Below are 25,964 nucleotides of genomic sequence, written 5' to 3' on the forward strand. Positions count from 1 at the left end.
AGAGGGTGGAGCGAATGTGACACAGTGTACTTTAATTTTCAGTGGTGAATCTTAAAACAATAGGCTGTTAAAAATGGAAGCTATAAAAAGGGGCATTACAATAATTGAATACCTCAGCTCTAAAGCAGTGAAGCTTTTTTCCTTTCCTTTTCCTGAAATGCTAAGCTGCAAAATGAGGGTAAAGATTCCTTTCCATCAAACATCTGTCTGTGTAAAATGTAAACATCTGTCTATATGAGCTCTGGCCAAAAGACGTGCATCAGCCTTCACCAACCAGATGCTCTTCAGATTTTTTGGAATACAACACCCATCAGTACCTGCCAGCCCCAGCTGGCTGAGGCTGATGGGCAATGTAGTGCAGAATTCCTATAAGACAACAGAATGCCCTTATTTTCATGCAGAATGTTGGAGGGTTATGGGCACCAGGCTGGAAATGGCTGCCCTACATGAAACTGTGAGGCTCCAGAGCTAACTTTCTTCCACATGTACTTGCTAAGCCCTGTGGGCAAATTGTTCAAGCTAATATAAAACCCAACAGCACAAGTTCATCCCGTGTATCCACTGCTATTAGGACTGGTCTTACCCCTTCCCCAAATCACCCCCAAGGCTGTTCATCTGACAGAACGTGCCCTAGATTTTTGTACTCCTCTGCCCTCAACTCAACAGTTTTCTGTGCTACCATTAAAATGCTAACCAGCTGGAAAGAAAGTCAGGCAAGCACACAAGCCAGGGGTCTGCTCTCCCTGCAAAGCATTGTGGGTATACTAGAAGACATGTCTCAGGCATGCTCACTTTCCCCCAGAGAAATTCCAGTGCTGTGGATTGGTGTTCTGCAACTGCAGCTTCTGTCTCTCGGGAAGATTTCTTTGCTCATAGATTAACAAAAGGGAGATCATTCTTGCCCAAGCCCCACTGCTCAGAAGGGCAAAGTGGATCAGATGCCTCAGTGACAGCAGCTGAGGTTACAACTGCATACTAACTTGCTTACCTGGGAGTATGTGCTCCTGAACTGAGCGGGCCTGATATCTGAGCCAGGCATATGAAGGCTGACACTTATTGATTTTTCAAAGCATATCTCAGTCATGCTTCGAAACACACCATGTGGGAATCACCGGGTTATACATGGGCACCACAGAAACTTTCTCCTTTTCAGTGGTCTTCGATTCCAGCCACTCAGGCCACTGGATTATAAACCTTCTGGGTGGGTTATAATAATTTTTAAATCTTCTAGGTGCTGCCTGGGGGAATCATCCTTCACTTTGCTGGAGGCAAAAGAGGCAGCTTGGTGCCTCCTGCTTCAGAAAATAATAATAATAATAATCTTTGAATTAAAATGTGCCATGCCAAGGTGGCTGAAAGCTTGCTTATTCACAATGAAGGCCTCCTGACACTGCTGTCTGTCTATCTTTATATATATATATGTATGTATGTGTGTGTGTGTGTGTGTGTGTGTGTGTGTGTGTGTGTATATATATATATATATATATATAATCACTTTAACATACACCAAAAAGAAAACAAAAAACAAATATCCATCAACATAAAACACAAAAGAAAATTGATACATCAAATCATAATCTCAAAATCTTTAAATAAAAACGGTCTTTTTCTATAGACCCGACTTCCTGTCCACTCGTTACAGTGGTACTTGGGATCAAGAACTTAATTCGTTCTGGAGGTCCGTTCTTAACCTGAAACTGTTCTTAACCTCAGGTACCACTTTGCTAATGGGGCCTCCCGCTGCCACCATGCCGCCACTACGCGATTTCTGTTCTCATCCTGAAGCAAAGTTCTTAACCCATGGTACTATTTCTGGGTTAGTGGAGTCTGTAACTTGAAGCGTATATAACCCGAGATACCACTGTACTTCAATTTCTCACCATTTGTTCACTGCCATAACATAACATGTTTTGTTAGAGTTCAACCATCTTTAATCTATATTAAGTTACGTATAATTCCTACTTGAAACTGCTACTGAAATTATTCAAAAGCTGCGACAGACTTTAAGCTACAATTGTTATTTTTCAAATAAATTTTAAAGACTTCCCATTTTGAGATAAATACCTGTTTTGGTTTATTTTTTAATAAGACAATTATCTAGTTCCGCATATTCAGCCAATTTTTGAATCCATTCTAATCTTGAGGGAACTTTATCACTCTTCCAATTTGCCGCAATGATAACTCTTGCTGTGACCATAGCATATAGAAAGATCTCTCTTACCATTTTGGGAATGTCCAGATCTGTAATTCCCAAAAGAAAAGCTTCTGGTTTTTTTATCAAAGGATATTTTTAGCATTTTTTTCCAATTCTATATAGATATCTTCCCAGAACACCTTGATTTCTTCACTGCCACCACATGTGGAATAGAGTGCCTGGCTTTTCTTTACACCTCCAGCAATTACTTGGGACACCTCTATACATCTTAGAGAGTTTTCAAGGAGTTAAATACCACAGTTGTTGCATTTTAAGGAAGTTCTCATTTCAAGGAAGAGACACTGCTGTCTGTCACAGGACAAGACTGGGAAGGGAGGAGAGGTGGTCAGAAACAAAATTACTCGTAGTGCTGAAGAAATTGTCTCCTTATGGAACAGAAAGTAAAAGTTTTGCAGGACTAGACTAGGTTAACTATGCCTAATGTACCTACTCATCCAGTTTTCCAATGTTTTCAAGAAGACTGTCAGCTTGACCCACAAAAACCAGCTCCTTCCCAACAGGTGTGTGTGTGTGCATGCAGACTTGAAGGCCCATACATAGCTCAGTGGGAGAGCACCAGCACTGCAAGCAGAAGGTCCCAGGTTCAATCCCTGGCATCTCCAGTATCTGAAACCCTGGATAGCCTCTGCCAGTCAATGCAGACCAGAGGTAGGGAACTGGCTCTGGCCAATATGTGCTGCCAGGGAATCCCACTTGCAAATTTAAAAAATGGGAGCTGCCTCTAAACTCCCAATCGTTCCTTTCAAGCTGCATCTGTCTCTGCCCCACACCTGACATCATGTGTGGGGCAGGTGGCATGATTTGTGGGAGATGGCCTTGTGATGAGCCTGATTGGGGCTGCATGCCAACAGTCCCCCACCCTTGACGTGGATGATGCCGAGCCAGAAAAACCAATGGGTCTGATTCAGAATAAGGCAGATTCCTATGTTCCTAACAAAGGCCTTCCTCAATAAATGTGTGCTTGGTTCTTCAAATATACGGTGACATTGTACCTGCTCCTGGTCTCTGGGCAACAGCTCACCTTCATACCTGTAGGGAAGGGAAGGGCTCCATCCTAATCTCCAGAAAATCGACTGGCCATTTGTATGGTGTGCAGTGGTCACAAGAAGCACCAACGCAGCACATTTATATCCTTTCAAATCATCATCCACCCAAAGAGACTGTGAATCAAACTTACCGGCAAAGTTTGCTAGTAGTGAGATGACAATCTGACAACCATTCCAGTAATACCCTGCCTGCAGTCACCTGCAGATTGTAGAAGATGGGTATGCACAAATGAAATCCTTTTTCATAGCAAGTCTGTTTTTGCTAGTTTACAGGAAAATGATCAAGGTCTTTTTATGAGAAAGACGGTGGTGGGGCAGCAACTTGAGTTGGCTTGTCTTGGGCTGCCATGATTTATGCATGTATGAAAGAGCTGCAGAAGTGCTCCTATGCCTCTGACATGCCCAGTCCCAAAGCACATACACACCCTTCAAGAGCCGCTGGCGCCCGGTTGACATTGCAAGACCTACAGCAGCTGAGAGAGAATGTTCATTGTGGATCCCTCTAGTTTCAGTGGAAGAAACCTGGAAGCAGGTTTTCCAGGGATGACTGGGCCACTAAGGAAATGGAAACCAGGGGGTAGTGTTGGGGAGATGAAAAGAAGCATAGGACATTGATCAGGAACTAACAGAAGAAGCAAAATAGGAAGGTCAAAAGTTAGTTATATGCATACCACAAAGGAAGGAAGAATTATTGGGAGGATGTAGGCCTCTAGGAATACCTACCGGTAATTAGTGGGCAAACAGGGGGACACCCGCTAATTCCCACAAATGAAAGGATCTCCTTTCACTTCTCCCTCCCCATATTCCAGAACATCAGTAAAACCATAGGGGGAAAGGTCACCACCTGCATCCTTGTGAGTACTTCTTACCCCAAGGATATTCAGTTTTCCAAATCAGATTGCTCAGAAAGCATTCTTGGTGCTTACACAACTTTAAATGATGTTAGGATGCTATCTTCCAATCCATCACACTCACTCATGCTTATGAGACACAAGCACTCTCCAATTCACAGTTTAGCCATAAGAAAAACCCAGAATAAGGTTCAGTGGACCTTTGCAATACCATCTTGCTCATCCTCTAGATATCACATAATATTATCTGTACTAGCCCAAATTTAATATTTTAACACATATTGTTGAATGTATTTTCTCACAAAATATTGATTGGCCATGTTTAATGACAGCAATGTCAAGGTAAGATGCACTTTGGAGAGGAGGTGATTTTGCCTAGATCAGCTTAATAGGTTCAGGCCAATGGCCCATCTAGCCCAGCACCTTGATGCCCACATGCAGGACCTGAGTACAGCAGCACTCTCCCCACTCGGAATGACCAGCAACTGGGATTCAGAGGCAGGCTTCCTCCTGGCAGCAGAGGTGGAGCACAGCCATTGTGACTGGCAGCCATTGATAGCCTTTTCCTCCATTACAATTGTTACGGAAATTACAGGGGGGGGGGGCACATCTTTAAAGTTGTTAAATGTTACAAATATTATGCCTGAATGTATCCTTTCAACTTGACAGCTCAGGGAAGATACCTAGCTTTATGAATCATATAAAATCAATTCCTCCATTCCATTTTTGCCCTTGGAAAAAGGACTCTTTCCCCTGCCACCTCCCCAAGCTTGAAGACATGTATACAAACTTCCTACCCCAGGAAATGGCCAGATGTGACAATTGTTGGGCTCATTGTTCTCCAAGGGAAGACAAATCTCATCACCAGACTTGTCTCAGGCTCCAGACATGCAAAGGAAGTTCTATTGTACTTTTGGGTGGTGGGTACTAAAGACATGTTTACCTATGCTAATCTTATACAGTGGTACCTTGAGTAAAGAACTTAATTCGTTCTGGAGGTCCGCTCTTAACCTGAAACTGTTCTTAACCTGAGGTACCACTTTAGCTAATGGGGCTGAGGAGATTTCACCCCTCCCATATCCAAGAATCTGCTGATGTTCTCTGCTGATTCTCCAGAGAGGAGGGAGCGGTTTTCTGCTCTCTACTTATTTCGCTCCAGCCTCACATCAGAGAGAGAGAGACTGAGTGTTAGAGAGAGATCATGTGTATAGATAAGGTTGCTGCTAAGAGCAGCTGCAGACACTCAGTGCAGTTCAGCATTTTCGTTTAGACCTCATTTAGCTCTGTATATAGTTGTAGATAGAATAACGAAGATATTCTACAGAGCTGCTCTCCGAGTCGTTTATACTCTGCTATACTCTGCTATACTCTGCTGTGCGACGACTGTCTTCTTGTAGAAGTGAATCCGGTGCTCACAACTCTAAGCTGTGAGTCCACAGCACTTTGACCTGTTCCTATGCAGAAGGTGGTCTCTGGAAGTGCTACCCAGCTCGCCTAGCCCAGTCGGGGCTGAAGTGGATGAGTCCAGTTGGTGGCACTGGCTCAAGGGCAATGCTGACAGGGGCCTCCCACTGCTGCCCCGCCTCGCGATTTCTGTTCTCATCTTGAAGCAAAGTTCTTAACCTGAGGTATTATTTCTGGGTTAGCAGAGTCTGTAACCTGAAGCGTCGGTAACCTGAGGTACCACTGTACTTGGGTGTTGCCCTGACATATCTGTCTATGCTAATCTTGTGTAACTGTCCCCTTTTGTGACATGTTAGTGATGTAGCAATGATATATTGATGGTGCTGTGTGAACTGTATTCTGGGATATGATGGGAATGTTTTAAAAGTCAACGTCGCCCCATGCTCTGGGTTCACTCTTTGCTGTTAAATAAAGGATCTAAGTCTACTGACTAGTGTTTTGTTCCAAATTGCTTGGCTGGATTTTCCTTCTTTTACTGACTGCATTTTTACTTTTACTGACCCGTGGGAGACTTGTACTCCAACAAGCCGGGCTGTTGAGTAGTCTCTCAACCCCGAATTTTCCTTAACAGATGTTATCCCATGTGGAGCTAGTGGTTCTCCTGTGTGGTTTGGCAGGAAAATTTGGATTTTCCAGCATGCACCAGGCAAACTTAGCCCAGGGAAAGTGTCCTGATCTCAGGCCATACTGCATAGGTGGTAACTAGCTGGCCTCAAAGGACCCAGCCAGGGAGCAAAGGCAAGATCCAGCTGGCTTGTTTCATTGATCCTGGGATTGCTATGAAGACATGTGAGTATAGGTTAAAATCCAGTGCACTGGTGGGAGTGGGGTGGCAATTTCCTGGCAACCGAATTCTCTGCCCTCTTCCCTATTGTTCTTTCTTGACATTCTCTCGTCATTCTCTCAGTGAGAGAGCCTGTGGACCACAACTCAACTCAACAGGGGAGTTTTGAGCTCAATACCTTCTCTTAATCTCCAGCCAACCACCCCAAAGAGAGCCTGCATTAAGATGCAGAGGACCGGCTTCAAAACCCACCTCTACACACACGGTGCCGTCTCTTTGAAAGCAAGGGGCTGGAAGGTCTGTTCTTTCTGTCCTCACCCCAGCCACACCAGTTGAGTCATGTAACACGCGTGTCATGTGTGAACTCGCTTCTGAAAGCAAGGGGGTGTTCTGATGCAAAATTTCTATCCAGGGAGCACCTGGCCTGGCACCACGCTTCATGGGTGTCCAGTAGGGTCCCTTTTCTCAAGTTTGTAATGATAGGTAGGAGGTTGCCAGGAGCGATAGCCTAGCAGGAGCTAGGGGGACATGGCAGAGTGGAAAGGAAGCACCCATGGAATATGGAATCAGGGTGAGGGCCGAAGGTCTGGGAAGGAAACTAGATAGCTCAGGACTCGGGGCCAACCCTGTGAAAGGTCAGTCCATGAAAAAGTGTCAGATGAGTGGTTGGGACTTGTGGACAGTTTTCAGAATCCTTGTAATTTGCTTTTCCTCTAAGTTTTCATTATCCTGGGCAGCTGCCCAAAGCAGGCGTTAAAATGCAAGGGAGGAGCATATGTCCCCTCAGCTGCACTCAGGGTAGATTCTTTGAAGGCAGGGAGCCAGGGGTCCTTTCCCTTTAGTTCTCTTAAAAAAAAAAGAAATTAAAAAACAACAACGCATATATAAAAGTGTACCCAGGCAACTAAGCATTGTGAGCCCTGCCAGTTTGATTAACTGGTGGTGTTTGAAGAGGCAAGGATGCTCCTAAAACCACTTCATGTAGGACCTCCTACTAACTTCATTTAATGAAACAAACAAGAAGCAAGCCAACTCCTTATGATAATCAACTAAGGATGGAAATATCTATGTTTACATGTTACATGGTGTCTGTTATGTGTGTTGTCTGTTATGTGTATGTGAGTCTGTTCTTTCTGTACCTTGTATCTTTGTCATTTTGTTTTCCTTGTGTAACTTCAGCAAGCTTAAAACGGCCAGAAAGAAAACCAAATAAATAATTATAATAATCCAGCTTGACCAGCAACTGGGATTCAGAGGCAGGCTGCCTCCTGGCAACAGAGGCAGAACACAGCCATTGTGACTGGCAGCCATTGACAGCCTTCTTTTCCTCCAGTACAATAATTTGTCTAATCATCTTCTAAAGCCACTACTTCTAGTGGGAGCCAATTTCAGAGTTTCACCATGTGCTGTGTGCACTTGTGGTGTGATGAAGTTGGTGTGAACCTAGTGCATGACCTACCTGTGGAATATGGAGGCCATCCCAGAGAATAATGCATCCTTTAGCAAGATGGTGCTCTCCACATGTTCTCCCCTTAGTCTCAGCTACATTCAGCTGGGCTAGCTATTGCTCATGGGATCTGTAGTCCAAAACATCTGGAAGTCACTAGGCTAGTGAAGGCTGGAATAAGGGAACAAAACCCTCTCTTGCCCCAAGCATTTCTCCTTTCCTAAATTTCACCATTCAAACTGCTGAGCAAATGGAAGCCCAAGGCAGAAGCAGAAACCTCTCCTTCAGAAAATCTCATGGACTGCTTCCAAACAGCCACAGCAAGAGCAGCAAAGCTCTTGGCAGCCTCCTGAATATTCAGTAGGCATTCAGTAGGCAAAGCCAATGTGAAGAAAGGACTTGCAGCCCCCCAGTGAATATTCAAGAAGCCAAGCTGTCTAATAAAAAACTGCAGGGCAAACTGAATAAAAGAAACTTAAGTGTACCACCCACCTTCAATTGGCTTCCAAGAACAGAAGCACAGTTAAAACCAAGTTATGCAAGGGGGCGGGGGGGGGGGACTTCAAAGTCTTTTCCTTGCTAGACAGCCAGGTTAAGTAAGGGATGCATCACAGAAGATAATAAACCAACATGGATACACCCACAGTCTGTAGCACATGCAGCAAACCTGCATATTTTTATGGGCTTAATGATTATTAACTGATCCCAATCCATCAACTAAAGCTTTGCTCAATTGATCATTGGCGTCTGCTTTTACTCAGAGATGGCCAAGTTTAAGTGGCAAGGTTCCATTACACAACAACAAAACAGAAGGCTCACCGCTGGAAGAATGCTCAACAGGAATCCACATTTACGTCTGGGCAAATTTATGTTTGCACAGTTAAAACTCCCATAGAATGTAGTGTTGGCCTCCAACTGTGAAAGCTTTAAAAGTGGATTAGACAAATTCATGGAGGATAAGGGTATCCATGGCTGCTAGCCACAATGGCTGTCTACTACCTTCACTGTCAGGGTGCTATGCCTTGGAATCCCAGTTGCTGGGAATCACAGGTGGGGAGAGTGCTGTTGTCCTCAAGTCCTGCTTGAGAGCGTCACATGAACATCTGGTTGGCCACTGTCACTGTGAGAATAGGATGCTGAAAGGAATTGAGACCCTTCAGAAGTTGTTGGACTCCGGATCCCATCAGCCTCAGTCCATATAGGCAATGGTCAGGGGTGATCAAAGCTTTAGTTCAGCAACAACTGGAGGGCCACAGTTTTCCTCCTGCTTGCATGGGAGAAAGCGAGGTGCTCTGGGGGTGGGGAGCTCATCACCTACAAGGTTAACTTAGTAAGAGATCACTTGACTGTATTACATATAGAGGAGAAAGTAAGAGGCTGCAGCAGCAAGAGGGAACCCAAAACTAAGGGATGGATATGATGAGATTTCCACCCTCCCCATGTGTTTTGCTACTGTAGCCTCTTAAATCTGTCCCCATTCAATGGAGACTGAGAGCTGAAGTGTTTTTTTTCCCAGTCTTCTGAACAGCAGGGGGTGGGGATTATCTTTCTGATTTAATCCGTGGTGCTTTTGAGAGAGCTCTCCAACTCTACTACAAATGCTTGTGGCTATTTCACACATCAGAGATGAGCCTGGTTTTTACTACCAGATGCATGCTCAATACTGAGCTGTGGCCAATCACACACATTTGGTGATTGTACCTATGTAATGCATGCATTAGCATGCACACATCTGATAATACAGTCTCTTTGTGATAGGAATTTTATGGTCTTAGATATATGGCAACGTTCATAACCACACGTACATAGATCAGCACAGGAAAGCCAACCTAGAACCATTTTGATTCCTAAACTGAGCAAATGTTTCTCTGCATGGTCAAAATGCAAAAGCCTTCCCATTGTCTCTTCCTTCACAAATCCTGTCTTAATCTGTGTTTGAATAAGGGTGTGAGCCTCATTACAAAAGACTGCCCAGGCTCCCCAAGAAATCCAATCAAGTAACCTGCCAGACAGGAAATAAACAAAGCGACAGGAGAAAACAACATGCAAATGTTCTGTTTTAGATCGCCTTATCTGAGGGGTGGTCTTAGGTTACACCCCTTCTGTGATGAATGCATAATGTTTCTGGGGGTGGTCTTGATCTACAGGATGGGAATTTCAAAAGTCTTTATAAGCCCTTGCACAGCGATTTTGGGGGTGTGAGGGGAGCACCCTGTTGCAACAGATCAATAAAGATCAAGCTTACTAGCTGCTTTGCTTCTCAATATTCTCTGGTTGGCCTCTGTTATTTTCTCCTACCAATAGGGAACCTATGTAAGGACTCTATATGGGCTCTTGGATACCCCATAAGGGAAAAGGGCATATTTTTTATTTACAACATCTTCCTTTTTATTTACACACTGAAGGATATACACTGAAAGCAGCATAGGTGGTACACCTGGAAGATCCTGACGCTTCGCCTATGCCCAAACAGCTTCTTTACATGAATTCAAGGGAACGATTTAAGAATAGCCAAACAACTTCACTCCACCCTGCAACATACAAAAAGATGAAATCTTCTCCCAAAGCCCCACTCCAAACCTCATCTCCTGGCCATTATTTTAATCAGAGGAAACCTGTACAATGCCTTTCCAAAAAACAAAAACCAGGCTTTGGAAATACAATTCAGAACTCTAATGATTTCTCTCAAAAAGAAGAAGAAAACACAATGGATTGAATGGATTGAATAGAGACTCTGGCATTGTGAGTCACTCTATCAGTCTCTATAGCGTTTTTTGCTATTTAACCCACTATTGTCTCAAAAGTATTTGATGTGCTAATTAGAGCTAAAACACAGGAACCAAAGCAATGCTGCTTTCAGTGAACTATATACAGTGTGAATTGAGCCATGTTATCCCAAACCCATTCACTTACAATACCTATTTATTATTTTGGCTGGATTTTGGCTGTCAGAATAAAACAAAATGCAAAAGCAGGATTTTAATGTTCATTTTGAAAATGCTAATTCTCTCTGTGTGTTTTCTCATCCTCAGTCTTTGTAACATGATAGGTTAGAAATCTGAATGCACAAGTTGTGTTTCCTTGAGGCAGACTTTGGGTTCAGTTAGTTGACTTTGTATCACCATTCTCAGCGATCAGAAAAGTGACCTTTGCTTCCTAATCCCTTGTGCAGAAAGGGAGAACTCAACCACAGCACAGCACAAAGCAGCCACTTTAAAAAAACAACCTTTTGTTAAATAAGAATTACGAAAGGTACAGACCCTACAATGAATCACTTTTCTAAGGTCATTAGAGACAGATCACATGAATGTATTTAGTCACATTAGGATTGTGCTTCTATATTACCAACAAGTATATCAGACATCAGATTTTCTGTTAAGCATTAAAAGCTTCTTTAGGGAAGACTACTGTATTTTAATACTTTGTTAATACTTTGTTGGAAGCTGCCCAGAGTGGCTGGGGAACCCAGCCAGATGGGCGGGGTATAAATAATTTATTATTATTATTATTATTATTATTATTATTATTATTATTATCCTCCTCCTAATGGAAATGTTTTGATTAGGAAAGAAGTTTATTATAGGGGGGAAACCTCTGTAGTTTTCACATGAGATTAACACACATATGTATTTTGCTGCATGCTGCTGCCGCTGGGACCTCACAGCTTTGGGCGAGAGCTTTTTGCGGAGCTCTTGCGAGCTAGCTCAGAGCTTGCTCAAGACCTTGTTAGAGCTCCACAAGATCTTGCCAGAAGCCACTGCTGCCAGCCAACCCCAGAAGCAAGGCTTGGGGGGGGGTGCAAATTCCCATCTCACTGCAGGCTGCTCCTGCTGAGGACTGGAGGGTGTTCACAGAGACCCCTGTTCCCCTCACATAGCTACAATTTCAAGAGTTTCCTGGGAAGCAGGATTGACTGGTAAACCACTCTAGGAACTGTAGCTCTGTGGGGAATGAACGTTTCTCCTTGGGGGGCAGAAATCACCACAAAGGGAGAGGGCTGTTTGCTCTTTGTAGATAAGAACATGTACATATGAAACTTTGCTCCCACTCTCTCAGCTCACTTCTGGGCTCATCTTTCATTTTGTACCAGGCTTTCAGGGGAAAAGGCAAAATCAGCACGGGAGGTGAGGGTGTTTCTATCTTTCTCTAAAACCTGGAGAAATTGAGGCGCATACCCCACCCATTTTCTGTGATCTGTAAAGGAGATCCCAGCCCTTCCTGCAGCAGTCTGTTCCACTGCTTAACTGTTGAGGATGTTTCTCCTAAAGTTCCACACCCTGGAAGGAGCAACAGAGAACAAGCCTGGCTGGGAGTTGCAGGGAATCAATCTCAATTGAAAGTCCAGTTCAAATTTGTGGATAATAATTATTTATACCCCACCCATCTGCCTGGGTTTCCCAACTACTCTGGGTGGCTTCCAGCAGAATATTAGAATACAACGATTCATCAAATGGATCCCTGATTAAAAAGCAGGACTTCTTCTATAGCATGGCTTCCAATAAGGCAAGAGATTGCACCTTCTTAGGTTATAAATGCCATTACAACTGCTGTGCGATCATTTCTTAGAAAAGGTTTGCCCTCTTGCATGGGATGTTTACCGGACGTACATTGTCAGTGCTCTAAGAAGGGACTGAGTGACGTCAGGTTTTCTGCTGACTATCTGCTGGCTGTACTGCACTCCTTGCCCTGAGGGTAGGAGAGAAGACAGAAGCTGGAGGAACTCATGCCTTCCAGCTCCCACTGTGGGCCCTCCCTCTCCACAAGTGTTACTGCAGGGCCATCTGAAGGACCATCTTGCCCTGAGGGGAGTAGCAGCAACTTTTTCTAAACAAAGAAGTTATCTTTTCCATTGTAGTGTAACTTTTTTTGTACATTGTAAACACAAGCATATGAGAACAAGGACAGCAGAGAAGGTGCATCTGACTTCAGAAGTGGGTTCACACGTGTATGCTTCTCACTTGAGAACTGAGACTTGCGTATGTGAGTGGGCCATCACGGATAAAAAAATGTCACTGACAAAACCATCTTTCATGCCACACAAGCACAACCCTCCTTAGTTCATGTCAGCAGCCAACAGTCAAGTGTAAGGAAATCAAGAGATGTCCATGCCAGTGTGAACCAAGCTCAAGAATTAAATTTCACTGAGCTCAAAACAGAAGCCTTGGAAACAAGGCGAGGTTCTCTTCAGCCAAGACTCTGGTGACTATGAACAAAACACACTCCATCATCTGTTTCTGCCTTCAGATCCCCACCACTAAGGTTAGCTCTCCAGTTGTCCTCCTATACCTGATCACGTATCCTCATTTTGTCATGTATTGCTTTACTTCACTTCTTCTTCTTTCCTTCCACACTGTGGTTTAACACTGGACCTCTTAGTAACCCATCCACAGAGCTGGGAGAGCTGTGGATGTTGTTGGAATCCAACTCTCATCAGCATCGGCCAACATGGCCAATAGCCAGAGGTGATGGTGCTTGTCATCTGACAACATCTAAAAGGGCCACTGGTTGCTTACTCACTCCTGCCTGACAATATTTTGCAGTGTAGCAGCCTGCCTCTTTTGCCATGACAGCTGGACCTTGATTCTTCAGAGGCCTCAACACCATGCAACTTGACAATGAAATAAGATAATATGCATTTTACCCCAGCTGTGGGCACTACAGAACCTCATTTGGCAAGCTATAAATCTAAATATAAATAACACACCAACAATCCTACCACCAATCCCAATCCCGGTCTAAGTCTACAGAAGACCCCCACATTTTCTCCACCATCCAAAATACAGCCAAGAAGACAGAAAAGAGATGGGGCTTAACTCCCTCCACTTCACACCATCAACACAACTGGCCTCCATTATTAAAAACAAAACCTCTTTAAGTAAAAGTTAGGAACACATGCATATGTCTGACCTTTCTAAACACTGCAGGCTCTTTTACCTTGGGCAAAATCTATCTGACACCTGCTGTTTGCAGCTGCACTGAATAGAGTAGGGTTCATTCTTCTGAGAAACCAAAGCACGCTGGGCTGGTTGGAGGGTGTGAGGCTTAGCAGGCTAGGATTCAAAACCAAAAGGCATAAGGGTGCCTCTAAGCACATGAAGTGTTTCATAAAAATACTAGCCACTGACTAACTGCATCCCACATCCCACTTATACCTGTGTAGGATTAAAAGACAAGGCTCCCCCCAATGGTTTTCAGTCAAATCTTAAGAGCCCAGGGCCTGGATACGAATGGACTCCCTCAGAGGTCCACAGATTGTAACTGGCATATGCAGCCAGTCACTGCTTTCTTTTGCACCTTCCTCCCTTTTCCTGGAAGCATTCCCAGCAGCGGCCAGTTGATTCCCACCCTTCCGCTGCACCAGGACTACTCACATTGGCAACTGCCGGGGCCCCAGCATAGTGCTCAGCCCCGGCACCTGGGCCTCTGAGCCCATTTTAAATTACCCACAATACACCCAGCAGAGTATTGCTCATTGGAGACCAGCATTTTAATTTCCCGTGATGTCCTGGAGCAATTATTCCTCAGGGACATTACAGTGAACTAAAATGATGGCTGGCCTGAAGCTACCTCAGAGATCCCAGTGCTGCTGCTTGTCAGCACCTCAGCCGGCAGTTTTGCCTTCCATGGAGACCCACGTTTTGGATCCCTTCCAGCTCTACAATTCTATGATTCTATTATTTAAGTGGTATTGCATCAGGGTCACCAATACGGCACCCATAGGTGCAATGGTGCCCTTTAGAGTTTCCCCGGTGCCTCTGAGTTCACCCCTCCCCATTCAAGCTTCCTGCCCTCTTGATCTTGAGGTGGTGCAAGTGGTTAAGTTACTCTCCCTTGAAAAGTGTGTATAGCCAAAGGAGGCAGTTGAAAGAGTGGTGCTCCTTCCCGCCTCCTCTTTCAACCAGATGACTTTTATCCAGATGCCTTGGGAAATGAATGTGTGCATGCACACATTTCCCCTCTGTTCTCTTAGTGGTGGGTGGCAGGCAGAGAAGTGACCTGAGGGTCCCATGGGACTTGTTCAAAAATCCAAATGTGACCACAAGACTAAAAAGGTTGGCAACCTCTAATATACATGCTGCACAAACTATCAAGCTTTTAATTGTATTCGCTCTTGATATTTGCTGTTCTGTTAAATCCCTTACCATGCCTGCAGTTTACATCAGAAATTCATTACAGAGTGAAGAGGGGCCAGGTGATAGTCTATGACCACATTTTAATCATGGCTTAATTCAGCTACTGCTGTTTTTTTAGGGGGGCACTGGTATGGGGGTTTAAACACTGTCGTTTTTGCCTAATTTTGTAATGTTGGGAGAAAAGCAAGAGATGACAAATTTGTTAATACACTGGAGTGTATTAACAACTAGGGATCTGTTTATCAGTGGGCAGGGAACAGGGATGTTGCCCACAAATTTGACTTTGCTACTTTGTACATGTAGAATTTTAGTTTCAATTCTATTTTCAATTTCAAAACAAGATACACACACACACAAATCCACCCACGTATTCAAATCCTGTCAATTTTAAAATAAATTTAGTCTGCCATCCTTTCAATACTGTCCAGGGGCATAGGGAGGGGGGTGCGGTCCGCCCTGGGTGTAATCCCTGAAGGAGTGACAAAATGGCACACTATGGGGGGCATCAAATACCATGGGGCCTGACCTGTAGCGCTCCTGAGCCACGTGTCTCTCCTGGGAGTGACACAGTGGTTCGGGGCCCCACGCTGCCCGAAACAGCAAGGTGAGGCTTGCGCCCACCTGGTGGAGACTGTGGGTGGCTTGCCCCGCTCCTGTCACTCCGGGTGCTGGAACAGCTAGCTACGCCCCAATACTGTTCATGGCATAATTGAGCCCCTCAAACTTTTCTGCATGGAATTTGGCTCACAAAGTCACACTACACCACAGATTCTAATTACAGATAGGTAGCCGTGTTGGTCTGCCATAGTCAAAACAAAACAATTCCTTCCAGTAGCACCTTAAAGACCAACTAAGTCAGTTCTTGGTATGAAAGCTCATACCAAGAACTGACTTAGTTGGTCTTTAAGGTGCTACTGGAAGGAATTTGTTTTGTTTTCACAGATTCTAAAATTGTGATGCATTGGCTTTCTTTCAGCAGTTAGCATAAGAATGAAACCAAAGGGTTAAAAATAACTCAATGGTGTGTTTGCTTTAGGAAATGAAAACATTGAAATTTTGCAAGGTTTCATTGCTCATAAACATAACCACTTAAGTTGGTAGATTTTGCAATGGCCACCAGAATTTTGAGATCAGAATTCAAAAGTGAGAAAAACCCAATATTCAACCTGCATTCCTGTTGGTGTTTTAAATGGCAGTGTTCTCTTGATCCTCATGTCTGCTATAATATGGTTCATTTCTCTCTCACTCACTCATCCACCCATACAACACATTCCTGCTATAAGAACAAGTTTATTTTAAGAGCAAGTTTCCAGAACTCATTACTTACTCTCTCTCTCTCTCTCTCTCTCTCTCTCTCTCTCTCTCTCTCTGTGTGTGTGTGTGTGTGTGTGTGTGTGTTTTAAAAAAGTCTGCCAACACAGCCCTCCTCCCTGAAGAAGGTGGATAGGACAATTACGCTCTTTCTCTTATCAAGGATGCCACTTTCTCTTATCAGGGATGAGGAAGCTGTGGTCCTCCAGAGGCTGCTGGACAACTGCCACCATTCCTGACCATTGGTCATGTTGGCTGGGACTGATAGGAGCCACAGCCCACTGGCATCTAAGGGGCCAAAGGTTCCATGGCTTAAGTTGGCACAAAGACAATGGACTCCTTCACCTGCTCTCACCCAGGGTTAACAGCAGAAAGGGCTCTGCCAAAGTCATTTCCTTTTGTACCACAGCTGCTCACTCCCATGCACAAGAAACAGAGAAATTGATATAGGTTGCTAGGATGCTTAGAGGCAGAGTTTCAATGGTGGGTGAGAAGAGGTTAAAGAGCCATTTGACTACAGCTCATTTCATATGGAAGTGAGTCAATGGGTAGAGCCAATGTGCTCAGCTCTTTGGCATCTGCTCAGTGGAACATATGGCTTCTGTTTACATTTCTTTTATGAGTATTTTGATAGCAGTCTTCTATTTGTATCACTATGTACATATGGTCTTACTAAGTAATATGTGGTCTCTGCTTATAAAGTCAGTGCTAACCAGGTCCCTATTTAACACCAAGAGACTGCAATGAAATAATGCAGGGATGAAGAACCTGTGGTCCTCTGGATGTTCCTGGATCCCAACTCCCATCATCCCCAGCCAACATGACAAGTGGTCAAAGATGATGTGATTTGTAGTCCAACAACATTTGGAGGGCCCCAGGTTCTCTATCCCTGAAGCAAAGGACACAGAAGGGCAAACCAGGACTCATAAAAGTAGTTGACCAGCTATTTGATCCCACCTTTCAGATTTGGAGCTAGAGATGGACTGGTTTTAGTGAATGAAGCAAGAGAAAATAGATTCCCTGATGAACCCTTTTCCAAGTCTTTGTCTAGTCACGCTTAAAGCATCTTGTAGATCTCATGCTGATCATGTATTCATAGCCATACTCAACAACGCTCTAGGTTTGTTTAATCTTTTCCCCCATTTGAGCCAGGGTTAGTCAGGGCTGCCTCAAAATCAATTCCTAATAGCTCTGCTCCACTTTGGACTATGAAGAAGTCTTGGAATGCTTCTGAGCATGTGTAGAGTTAATGGAAGACCCACAAACATCCTTCTTATATCTAGGGCTGCATGGTGAGTTTTTTGGGGGGGAGGATTTTTCTTTTGCTTTTTTTGGGGGGTGATCAGTCAGGACACAGGTGATTGGTCAGGACACAGTGATCAACCAGGAGCACCCCGTGATCGACCTGTAGATCACAAGTGACTGGTTCGACATGCCTGTCAACATCTACATCAGTTACAGATAGGTAGCCGTGTTTTAACATCTACATCAGTCACCCTTAAAATGAGTGTGAATGCCAGCCTTCTAGCACTTTGTGTGGGACCCTGTTGTGGGAGCATGAGCAATATGATAACATTTTTCCTGGAGCAGTGCTTGTTTTGCTCAATCTTTCTACCTTCCTGGATCACCATATTTGCCAAGGAAACTCAAGCACACCTGAGTAAAAACCCTTGAGAACACTGAGACATTGCAAAAGGGGGCAGTATGTTTTGAAGTACATCCAGTTCATTGGTGTCACTGGACAGGCTTTTGGGGCCCTCCCTGTTGGCCACATGAACTGAAAGCATGGCCTTGAAGAAGGGTGGGCAGACTTTAGGCATGCAGGATTGACTTTCTTGGTGGTTTTTTTTTTTTACTAGAACCCCATCAACAGGACTACTGATCAGGAGGGATCAGATCTACATATAGGGTGGAATTCAACTATCCAATGACATACATAGAACAAGGTTCACTCTTGCAACAGGACTTTCCACCTCCCCCAGTGTGCCTCCCACACTTCTTACATCTGCTCTGGAGGGTTGCAGGAAGCTGTAGCACAGGTTTAGTGGACATGCAGGGGCGAGGAGCCCCACTGCATGAACGGACCTTGTTCTGTGCACACATACCACATTTAGCCCTACACTGAATTCCACCCATAGACTTTAGGATCACATCACCACCTCTGAACACATGCTCAGAGCAGGAATGGATTTTCAGTGTCATAACAGGGCTCATAGTCTTTTCCAGTGGCATGCAGTGAAATTTCCCATAGGGGAAATTAGTTAGGGCCAGAAGCGCCAGCTTGTGAGGGTGGCGGGTCTGACATCACATGCGAGACATCACATTGTCCTGATGTCATATTGCAGCGTCCTGACATCACATGTGCGAGAATTGTGCCTCCCTCTCTAAGCTGGACAGAAGCTTCCCAGGCTTTGGGAAGGAGGCACTCAAGCTGGGCAGGCTTTGGGAAGATGGTGGGTGTGCTCTTTGGCCCCATCAGAGTATTGAGCCTCCCTCCCTAAGCCAGGCAGAAGCGTTTAATTTACTGGAAACATTTATGGGGCTAGCCTAGTCCACTGACTGCACACCACTGGCCCTTTCCCATAAGAAATCAATTTCTGGTTTCTCCCTCTGCTTCCTTCCCTTCAGCAGCCTAATGTTGCAGGCAATTCCTGATTCTCAAATTGAGGAACTCATCACAATTCATTTCTAAAGAATGCCAGGATGCCCTGGTTCACTGACGTAGCTGCATCCTTCATGGTGGCTGGTGCCCATTGAGACTGGTGGGGCAGAAGGCAGAGAAACCAAAAGTGGGCTCAGCCAGAGCCAATGATAGGCAGAGCCAACTGATTCTTCTTTTGTCCCCATCTTCCTCCTTCTCTAAGGAGGAAGAAGGTTATAATTAGAGCCGTGCCTTGCCTGGTTGTAAGTAGATAGGCAGTGCTTCATCCACCCTAATGGACTGGCATCCCCTGGGAGCACGCATATGTTCATCACAGCAGGACTGTCCCATTCAAAGAACCAACTTACACAAACGTTGACAGAAACAAATCAACTTTCTCAGCCATTGTGAATCAGTGTGTGGAACCACAGCTGCGAAATCTTCAACACGTGTCCTTCCAAATAACTCACTCTCAGCATCCTGATTCCAACCACTTTCAGGAGTATGTCATAGAATCATAGATCATAGAATCATAGAGTTGGAAGAGACCACAAGGGCCATCAAGTCCAACTCCCTGCCAAGCAGGAAACACCATCCGAGTCCCCCTTTTGGGGCAAGACTTGGGAAGAAACTTGTCCATGTTGTTGGCGTTAATGTGTTGGAGACCAGTAAAGACTTCAAGGCCACCTAAATCAACATCAAATTATTATCCTAAGTACAAATTGATGTTGGGAGGGGGGAGAAGAGGAGGAAATCCGATAGACTGGTTTGCATATAATGGTGTGTTTCAAGGAATAAGAGGGTCGCTTTTAGAATAAAACCACACTGACCCTAGAGCAGAACTTTGAGAGCCAGATCGAAAAGAAAATAAATATACATAGACAAACTCACAGCATGGTTGGCAAGAGGACAGAAGCAGGAAAGTGTCTCATAGCATGGAGAGATGGAAAGGTGGGTGTGGACTCACGAACGGAGGCGGCAGGGAAAACTAAAATGGACAGCGTTGCGCACTAGTCTTGGGGCTTAAAATGCGAATAAATTAACTGGGTGTGGGATTTTTTTCCTGCGAAGATCCGGTCAAATCACACACACACACACACACACACACACACACGAGCAAGACACCGCCCCTTGACCCGTGTTTGGCACTCTTTCCAACTAAGGAGCAGGGGGTGACTTCAGCATCACCAGCCTGACCCTCGCTGGGAGAGAAGGCGCCAACTCTGCTGCCTCAACTCGCGTCCCTCCCTCCACCAACCCCATCTGGCCAGAGCAGCAGGCTCCGTTTGCGCCCTGCACCGAGGCGCGAGAGCAGAGCGCGCGCACCCACACGCGCACCCTTGGGCGCCACGACGGACATTTACCTGAGCCGCCCTGGAGACAGCGATCGACAGCAAGAGCAGGTTTGCGAGGAAGCGCATCGTGCAGGCGCCAAGCCCAGCTTCGCCTCGGGCGGGTGCCCGCCAGCCGACTCCCCCCGCCCGCTCGCTCGCTCAGCGGCTCGTCCGCATCCCCGCGCCAAAAAGGTAGCGGGGCCGCTGTCGCCAGACTCCAGCGCGCCCCAGGCGGGCGGATAGACGGGTGGACCAACGGCGCCCGCTGGCGCCCCCTTCTTCTCCCCCGGGCAGGGCGAAGGCGAGGGAAAGGCGGTGGCCGCCCGCCGCGGCGGCTGCTGTTGCTGCAGGGGACGGGGGGGGGGGGCGAGATCCGGCCAAAGGCAGGCAGGCAGGCTCCGCCTAGCGCTGGGCCAGCCAGGCAGCGCGCCCCGTGCGCTCCCACGGCCCCAGCGCCACCTCTCCGAACCGGCGAGGGGAAGGAGGCGAGGACGGCGGGGTCCCACCTTGAAGAGGGGGAGAAAGGGGGGTCTCCGAGCCGATATCTCATTGGTCCTCTCAAGCCGACCGCCTGCCAATACCGAGCGCTTAGGGGGGCGCGGGGGAGCCCCTTCCCCAGGCTAATAGGGTAGGGAGACACTATGCTCGATATCACGACGGGATTCTCTGCTTAAGGGTGTTGGCGGGGGATATTCAACTCCCAGGGCGGATCCCTTACCCCAATGGCCCCCTCTTTTCCATCTTTTAAAACATCTCTGACTCGAGAACGAATCTAACATAATGGCCACTTGTTTTTTGTTTTTGTTTTTAACTAGATCAGTAGAGTGGGTCAAACTGCAAATGGTCTGTTTTATTTTAATACATGTCTCGCTTAACCAGCCTTATTGGACCCTGGACTTACATCACGAAGCCAGGTGAACACAGAGGAAAACAGCGAGCAGACTCTGTCCTGCTGCCATGCTTGAGCCACGCCGCGCAGGAAACACGCTCTTCCGGGCAACTGATCCGTATTAGGCTGAAATACACATTCCGGGTGCTTCCTGGAAGAGAGTCACCAGGGCGATTATTTTCCTCCCACTTGACCGGTTTCTCCAAAAATGTATGGGAGAAGTGGAAATTCTAACTGGTGCTGGCAATTTGGGGCACATTTGAAGGATCTCTGGATTAGGATCTCTGCCTAGCTCTGGATTAGTTTTTCTGAATTCTATTATGTATGATATCAAGGGTAGTAGTTACATGATAGAATTCCTGAGTATAGGAATTAGTAAAATTACAGCACAAGCCGATACCTGTCAACTCAAAAGTAAACCAAACTGAATCCAGCAGAAAGTACTCCCAAGGAAGTAGGTATAGGATTTCATTCTTAATTATCTCCTGAGTAAACCAGTGCAATCTCTTCTGATTGTCCTGGGCTATAGCCCTGGTTTAGGATTGGGGAGGGGGCGGGTGTACCTAGGGTCTCAGCTTTAATAGTATGAAGGAATCCAAATCCCTGAATTTTCAAAGCTGAGTGGCTTGTTATTTATTGGTTATGGGTTAATTTTATTTATAGCTCACTTTTTTGTCAACAGTCAGCACTGACCTAACAAAAGAAATATGAAAGGCCCAGGCATTCCCTGGTCCATAAACTCAGAGCCTGTTTTTACTGGATTGCTTTCCCTGAAATCCTGTTTTTGTATTTTTTTAATGCTACTGCTTTATTGCTTTTATAGCTGTGTTTTTGTTTTAATGACATCGATTTTTATGTTGCACTGCTTAAAAGTTTGTTTAGATAATAAGCGGTTAACAAATGCTTTTAAAAAAGAATTAAAAAATAAAATACAAATCACAGCAAACCAAAGAAAGAGGATTTGATCTCACTCTCTTTCTCTCTCCATCTACAGCAGAGTTGGCTGGTGGTTGGTGATGGGGGGCGCAGATGCAAGTCAGTCTAGGCAGGAGAGTGGGGAAAGCCTCACCATCTCACCCTTCCCTGCTGCTAAACCTCAGAATGGCAGGTTGCTAATGAGAATCCAAAAGGAGAGGAACCAAGTGGTGGCTGGACCAGGCAGGTGGGTGGGAATGGGCTTGTTCTGCTCTCTAAGTTGCAGAGTGGTTAGCCACATAAAAAGGGAAGCCACAGGGATACTGGGAGAGGGTTGTCAGGTTGGGGAGATAATTCAGAGCGCATTCAAGTGGGAAGAGAAATGCAGGAGAGTCCTGCACTCCTATTTTCAGTGGCCATCCATTAAGCAACATAGAAATTAAATAATCAAAAATAATCAAATCAAAGGAGAGAGGGCCTCCTCTGTTTGCATTACCTGCCACACTCCTGATGACTCCACCCTGAAATGAAGTCACAGTTTGAATGCTATTGTTAGCTTCTGGAAATGTGTCTGTGCTGGTGGAAGCAAACAAACCAATATGGCTCCAGCTTCCCAATTAGTTAAAAGTCCAGCTCTTAACTGACTCCCTATTGCATAAATTAGTACATCTGTAAATATGCTAAATGTATTCTGAAAGCACAGATATGTTCCTGCTTGCCACAATACGCCCCCTCCCCCATGCATGTTTGGATCAGTGGCCAGAAAAGAGAGCGAGGGAACCAACTGTTTTATAATTAGCAAAAGCTTCTCTACTTAGCAGACGAGGTCAGTTTTAAAACATGTGTGCACATGCATGTGTGATGTCCCATTTTCATACTTCAGTTCCTGGTTGCTACATCACATTTGCTAGTCTAAACATCTTTTGGAACCCTGACAACCCAACATTCTTCCTCACATGTTTTTACTTATTGTCTTTTGGTAGTGCTTGTACTACACATTTCGTATCACAAGAGAAAATGCATAATAGGAGGGTGTAAGAGATGTGTTGAATGGTTTCTTTAAATGTAAAGGTTCATCATTGTTCCACTCGATGTGTATGTCTTTAAGGGGCCAGAGCAAGGGCCAGAGCTAAATAACGAGACCCAGCTTTACAGCTGTGAAACATAGCAGGTGCTGCTGAGTTGTATTGATTAAGCTCTGTCATCAATTGGGTGTAGTATATAAGGAGCAGCACCTAGCTCTCCCATTACCCTGGGGGATGGGTTGGTGGTTGGGTCATGTTTGTTTGTTGATGTATTTAGTGTATAAGGAGTTTGTTTTTCTTATTAAAACCTTGTTTAAGTTATTTTTGAGTCCCTTTTTAATGCATGGTCTCCCCAGCAAGCTTTCTGCAGCGCTACTATACTGCAAATAGCCAACAAGATGAAGTGCCCTAAAGACCTGTATTGGAAGGGGACCCAAGCAATTTAACTTGTTCATAAGTGAATTGAAGTTGTGAATAGTGAGGTGACCATATTTGTTGATCATAACAAACAGGGTCATAAAAAGGGGGAAGATAAGAAAGAAAAAGAAAGAAAGAAAGAAAGAGAAAGAAAGAAAGAGAGAGACACTAAAAGAATTTCTCCAGACTGGGGAAATGGGCAATAAAGTCCCAAATTTTATTATTTTTATTTTATTTATTAAATTTGTATACTGCCATATACCCACAGGTCTCAAGGCAGTTCACAGGATAAGATCACAATATAAAAGCACAAAACCATTGCAAATGTGGTTCAGTGTAAGTTAGCATAAAGTATCCCCCAAGGGTATCTGTGTTAGCCTCATGCAGCAAAAATAATCAGACAAGTACATTTGTTACAGCATGAGACTCAAGCCCACTTTGTCAGATGCGTGAAATGAAATCTTACTTGGTATAAATGGCAATATCCTTAAACCATTTCAAGAACATGTCAGCCTTCCAAGACACTCTGCAACTAACTTTAAGGTGGCAATTCTGAAACTTCAGAGGAAGAACAGTGTGAAACAGATGAATTACAAGCCATCAAGTTCAGTGCCATCACTTGTTGGTTAAATTGAGACAAATGATTTTTCCCCACACTACATGTGCTGATTTAGCTCATCAGCGCCAGGATGGAAAGAACTGTGTGGTAAAGCATCTCCTTTGCATGCAGAAGATCCCAGGTTCAATCCCTGGTCTCTCCAGGTAGATAAGGCTGGGACTGTTCCTTGCCTGAGACCCAGCACCCTACTCACCAATAACCCTGGTAATAGTGGGATAGTGACTGGTGATACAAACCAGTCAAATATAGTTACTGTATTTAACAAATATATTGATGCTTATGTATTGCAAGTCACATAGCACACAAGCTTATGTGGTTATAGTACTGTCCCTTTTAATGAGTATACATATGAAAACGTTTTACTTAAATACAGCTTATTTTACTAAACTAAGACAGTTGTGAAGAACTTTATTAAAACTCTGTTGCCAGAGTGTTAACCCAAACCAACACCATAATGGAGGGCTTTCGCTGGAGCTTCTGTTTCAACTACTACTGATATATTGAAGCACAGGTCTGTTTTTGCTGCCCTGCTCTGGAATCTTCCTCTGATTCTCCCGCCAAACACCAGAGCCCAAGATTCCAAACTGCCTCTCACTTCTTCTCCATCACATCCTCCAGACATCCTCCCATTGTCTCTTCAGCCTGAGGCAAGTGATCTGGACAACCAACAAATTTCAGATGCCAAGCTACTCTACCTTCCTCTCAGTCCTTCCTTCAACTGCCGTATTCTTCTTCTTCCAGCTGTTCACCATAAACACCAAGTACCAACAAACACAGATTCTTCTCCACCCTGGGCTGGCCCTGACTGACTAGCACCTGGCCATATATTCACTCCTTCTGATCCCTCTAGCTCAGTCCCAGCCAACCACACTCTCTAATGGAAAATTTGGAACCTGCAGCCACCAACCAGGACATCCTTCTTTTGAATACTGAGAGCTCTGTCTCCACTCCCCAGCTGTTAGTTGAGGTCACCCAGTGGCAGTTAAATCAACTTCCACCTGGCCAGACAAAAGACTTCCCCCAACAAACACATTGCAATGTACATTATAATACAAATGACAGAATACGTTACAATACCGATTAGAACACAGTTTCAAATAAACAGGCTTTCTTCACTCTTTCTTGAAAATTCATGGAGTGTGATCACACTAGTAATACTGTGCTTACTTCTGACCACTGCACCTCAAAAAGGATGCTGTAGAATTTAGGAAAGTACAGATAAGATAAGGGAAACCACAACAATCAAGGGGCACAAGAAGTCACCTGTGAGGGAAGCTTCCAGTATTGGAGGCTTTTTTGTTTAGAGGGGAAGGCAAATGGGGGGGGGGATATGATAGAGGTTTGTAAAATAATACAGGGTTGTTGTTAGGTTAAAAAAAATCCTCTCTTTGTCTTAATATTAGTATCCAGAGTCATCCAATGAAGCTGAATGGTGGCTGATTGAGGACACAGACAGCACCAAGGACAGCAGCTGGAGGAGGAGAGAACAGAAGGTGAACATAAGGGGGAGTCCTTTTCCCATTCCCTGGGCCCCTTGAGAAACTCAGCAAACCAGCTGTATGCAGAACTGGGTGTGGAGAAAGTGCTGAGGAAGTACTACCCACCTTGGGCATATCCATAAAAAGCAAGTCTGGAGTGGGAGATTAGGGTGATGTCTACTGTTTCCAGGAACTCTTCTTCTTGTGAGATTTTTGGGGGTGAGCTGAGAATTTGTTTGGATCCTGGGTGAGAACCCAGATGCTGAAAGGGAGGGTGTGTTGGAGGGGAAATGAATTGATTCTGGTTGCATTAATGTAATATTGCATTAATGTAATATTGCATTAATGTAACATTTATAAGGTGTTAGAGAAAAATCTAACAGCGATTGAGAGAG

At 44.9% G+C, this 25,964-nt stretch overlaps 1 protein-coding gene across 1 annotated transcript in view; it reads right to left on the bottom strand.

Annotated features, from left to right (window-relative positions):
- Nucleotides 1–20,576, bottom strand: part of OLFM2 (olfactomedin 2) — a 217,498-nt gene extending 196,922 nt beyond the window's left edge. The window contains exon 1 of the mRNA XM_081851764.1: nt 20,257–20,576. Coding sequence (XP_081707890.1) covers nt 20,257–20,313 — 57 coding nt within the window. The 5' untranslated portion in view covers nt 20,314–20,576. The remainder of the gene's footprint in view (nt 1–20,256) is intronic.
- Between the last annotated feature and the right edge of the window lie 5,388 nt (nt 20,577–25,964).

Source organism: Podarcis erhardii (assembly GCF_964252035.2).
Source record: "Podarcis erhardii genome assembly, chromosome: 2".
NCBI lineage: Eukaryota > Metazoa > Chordata > Lepidosauria > Squamata > Lacertidae > Podarcis > Podarcis erhardii.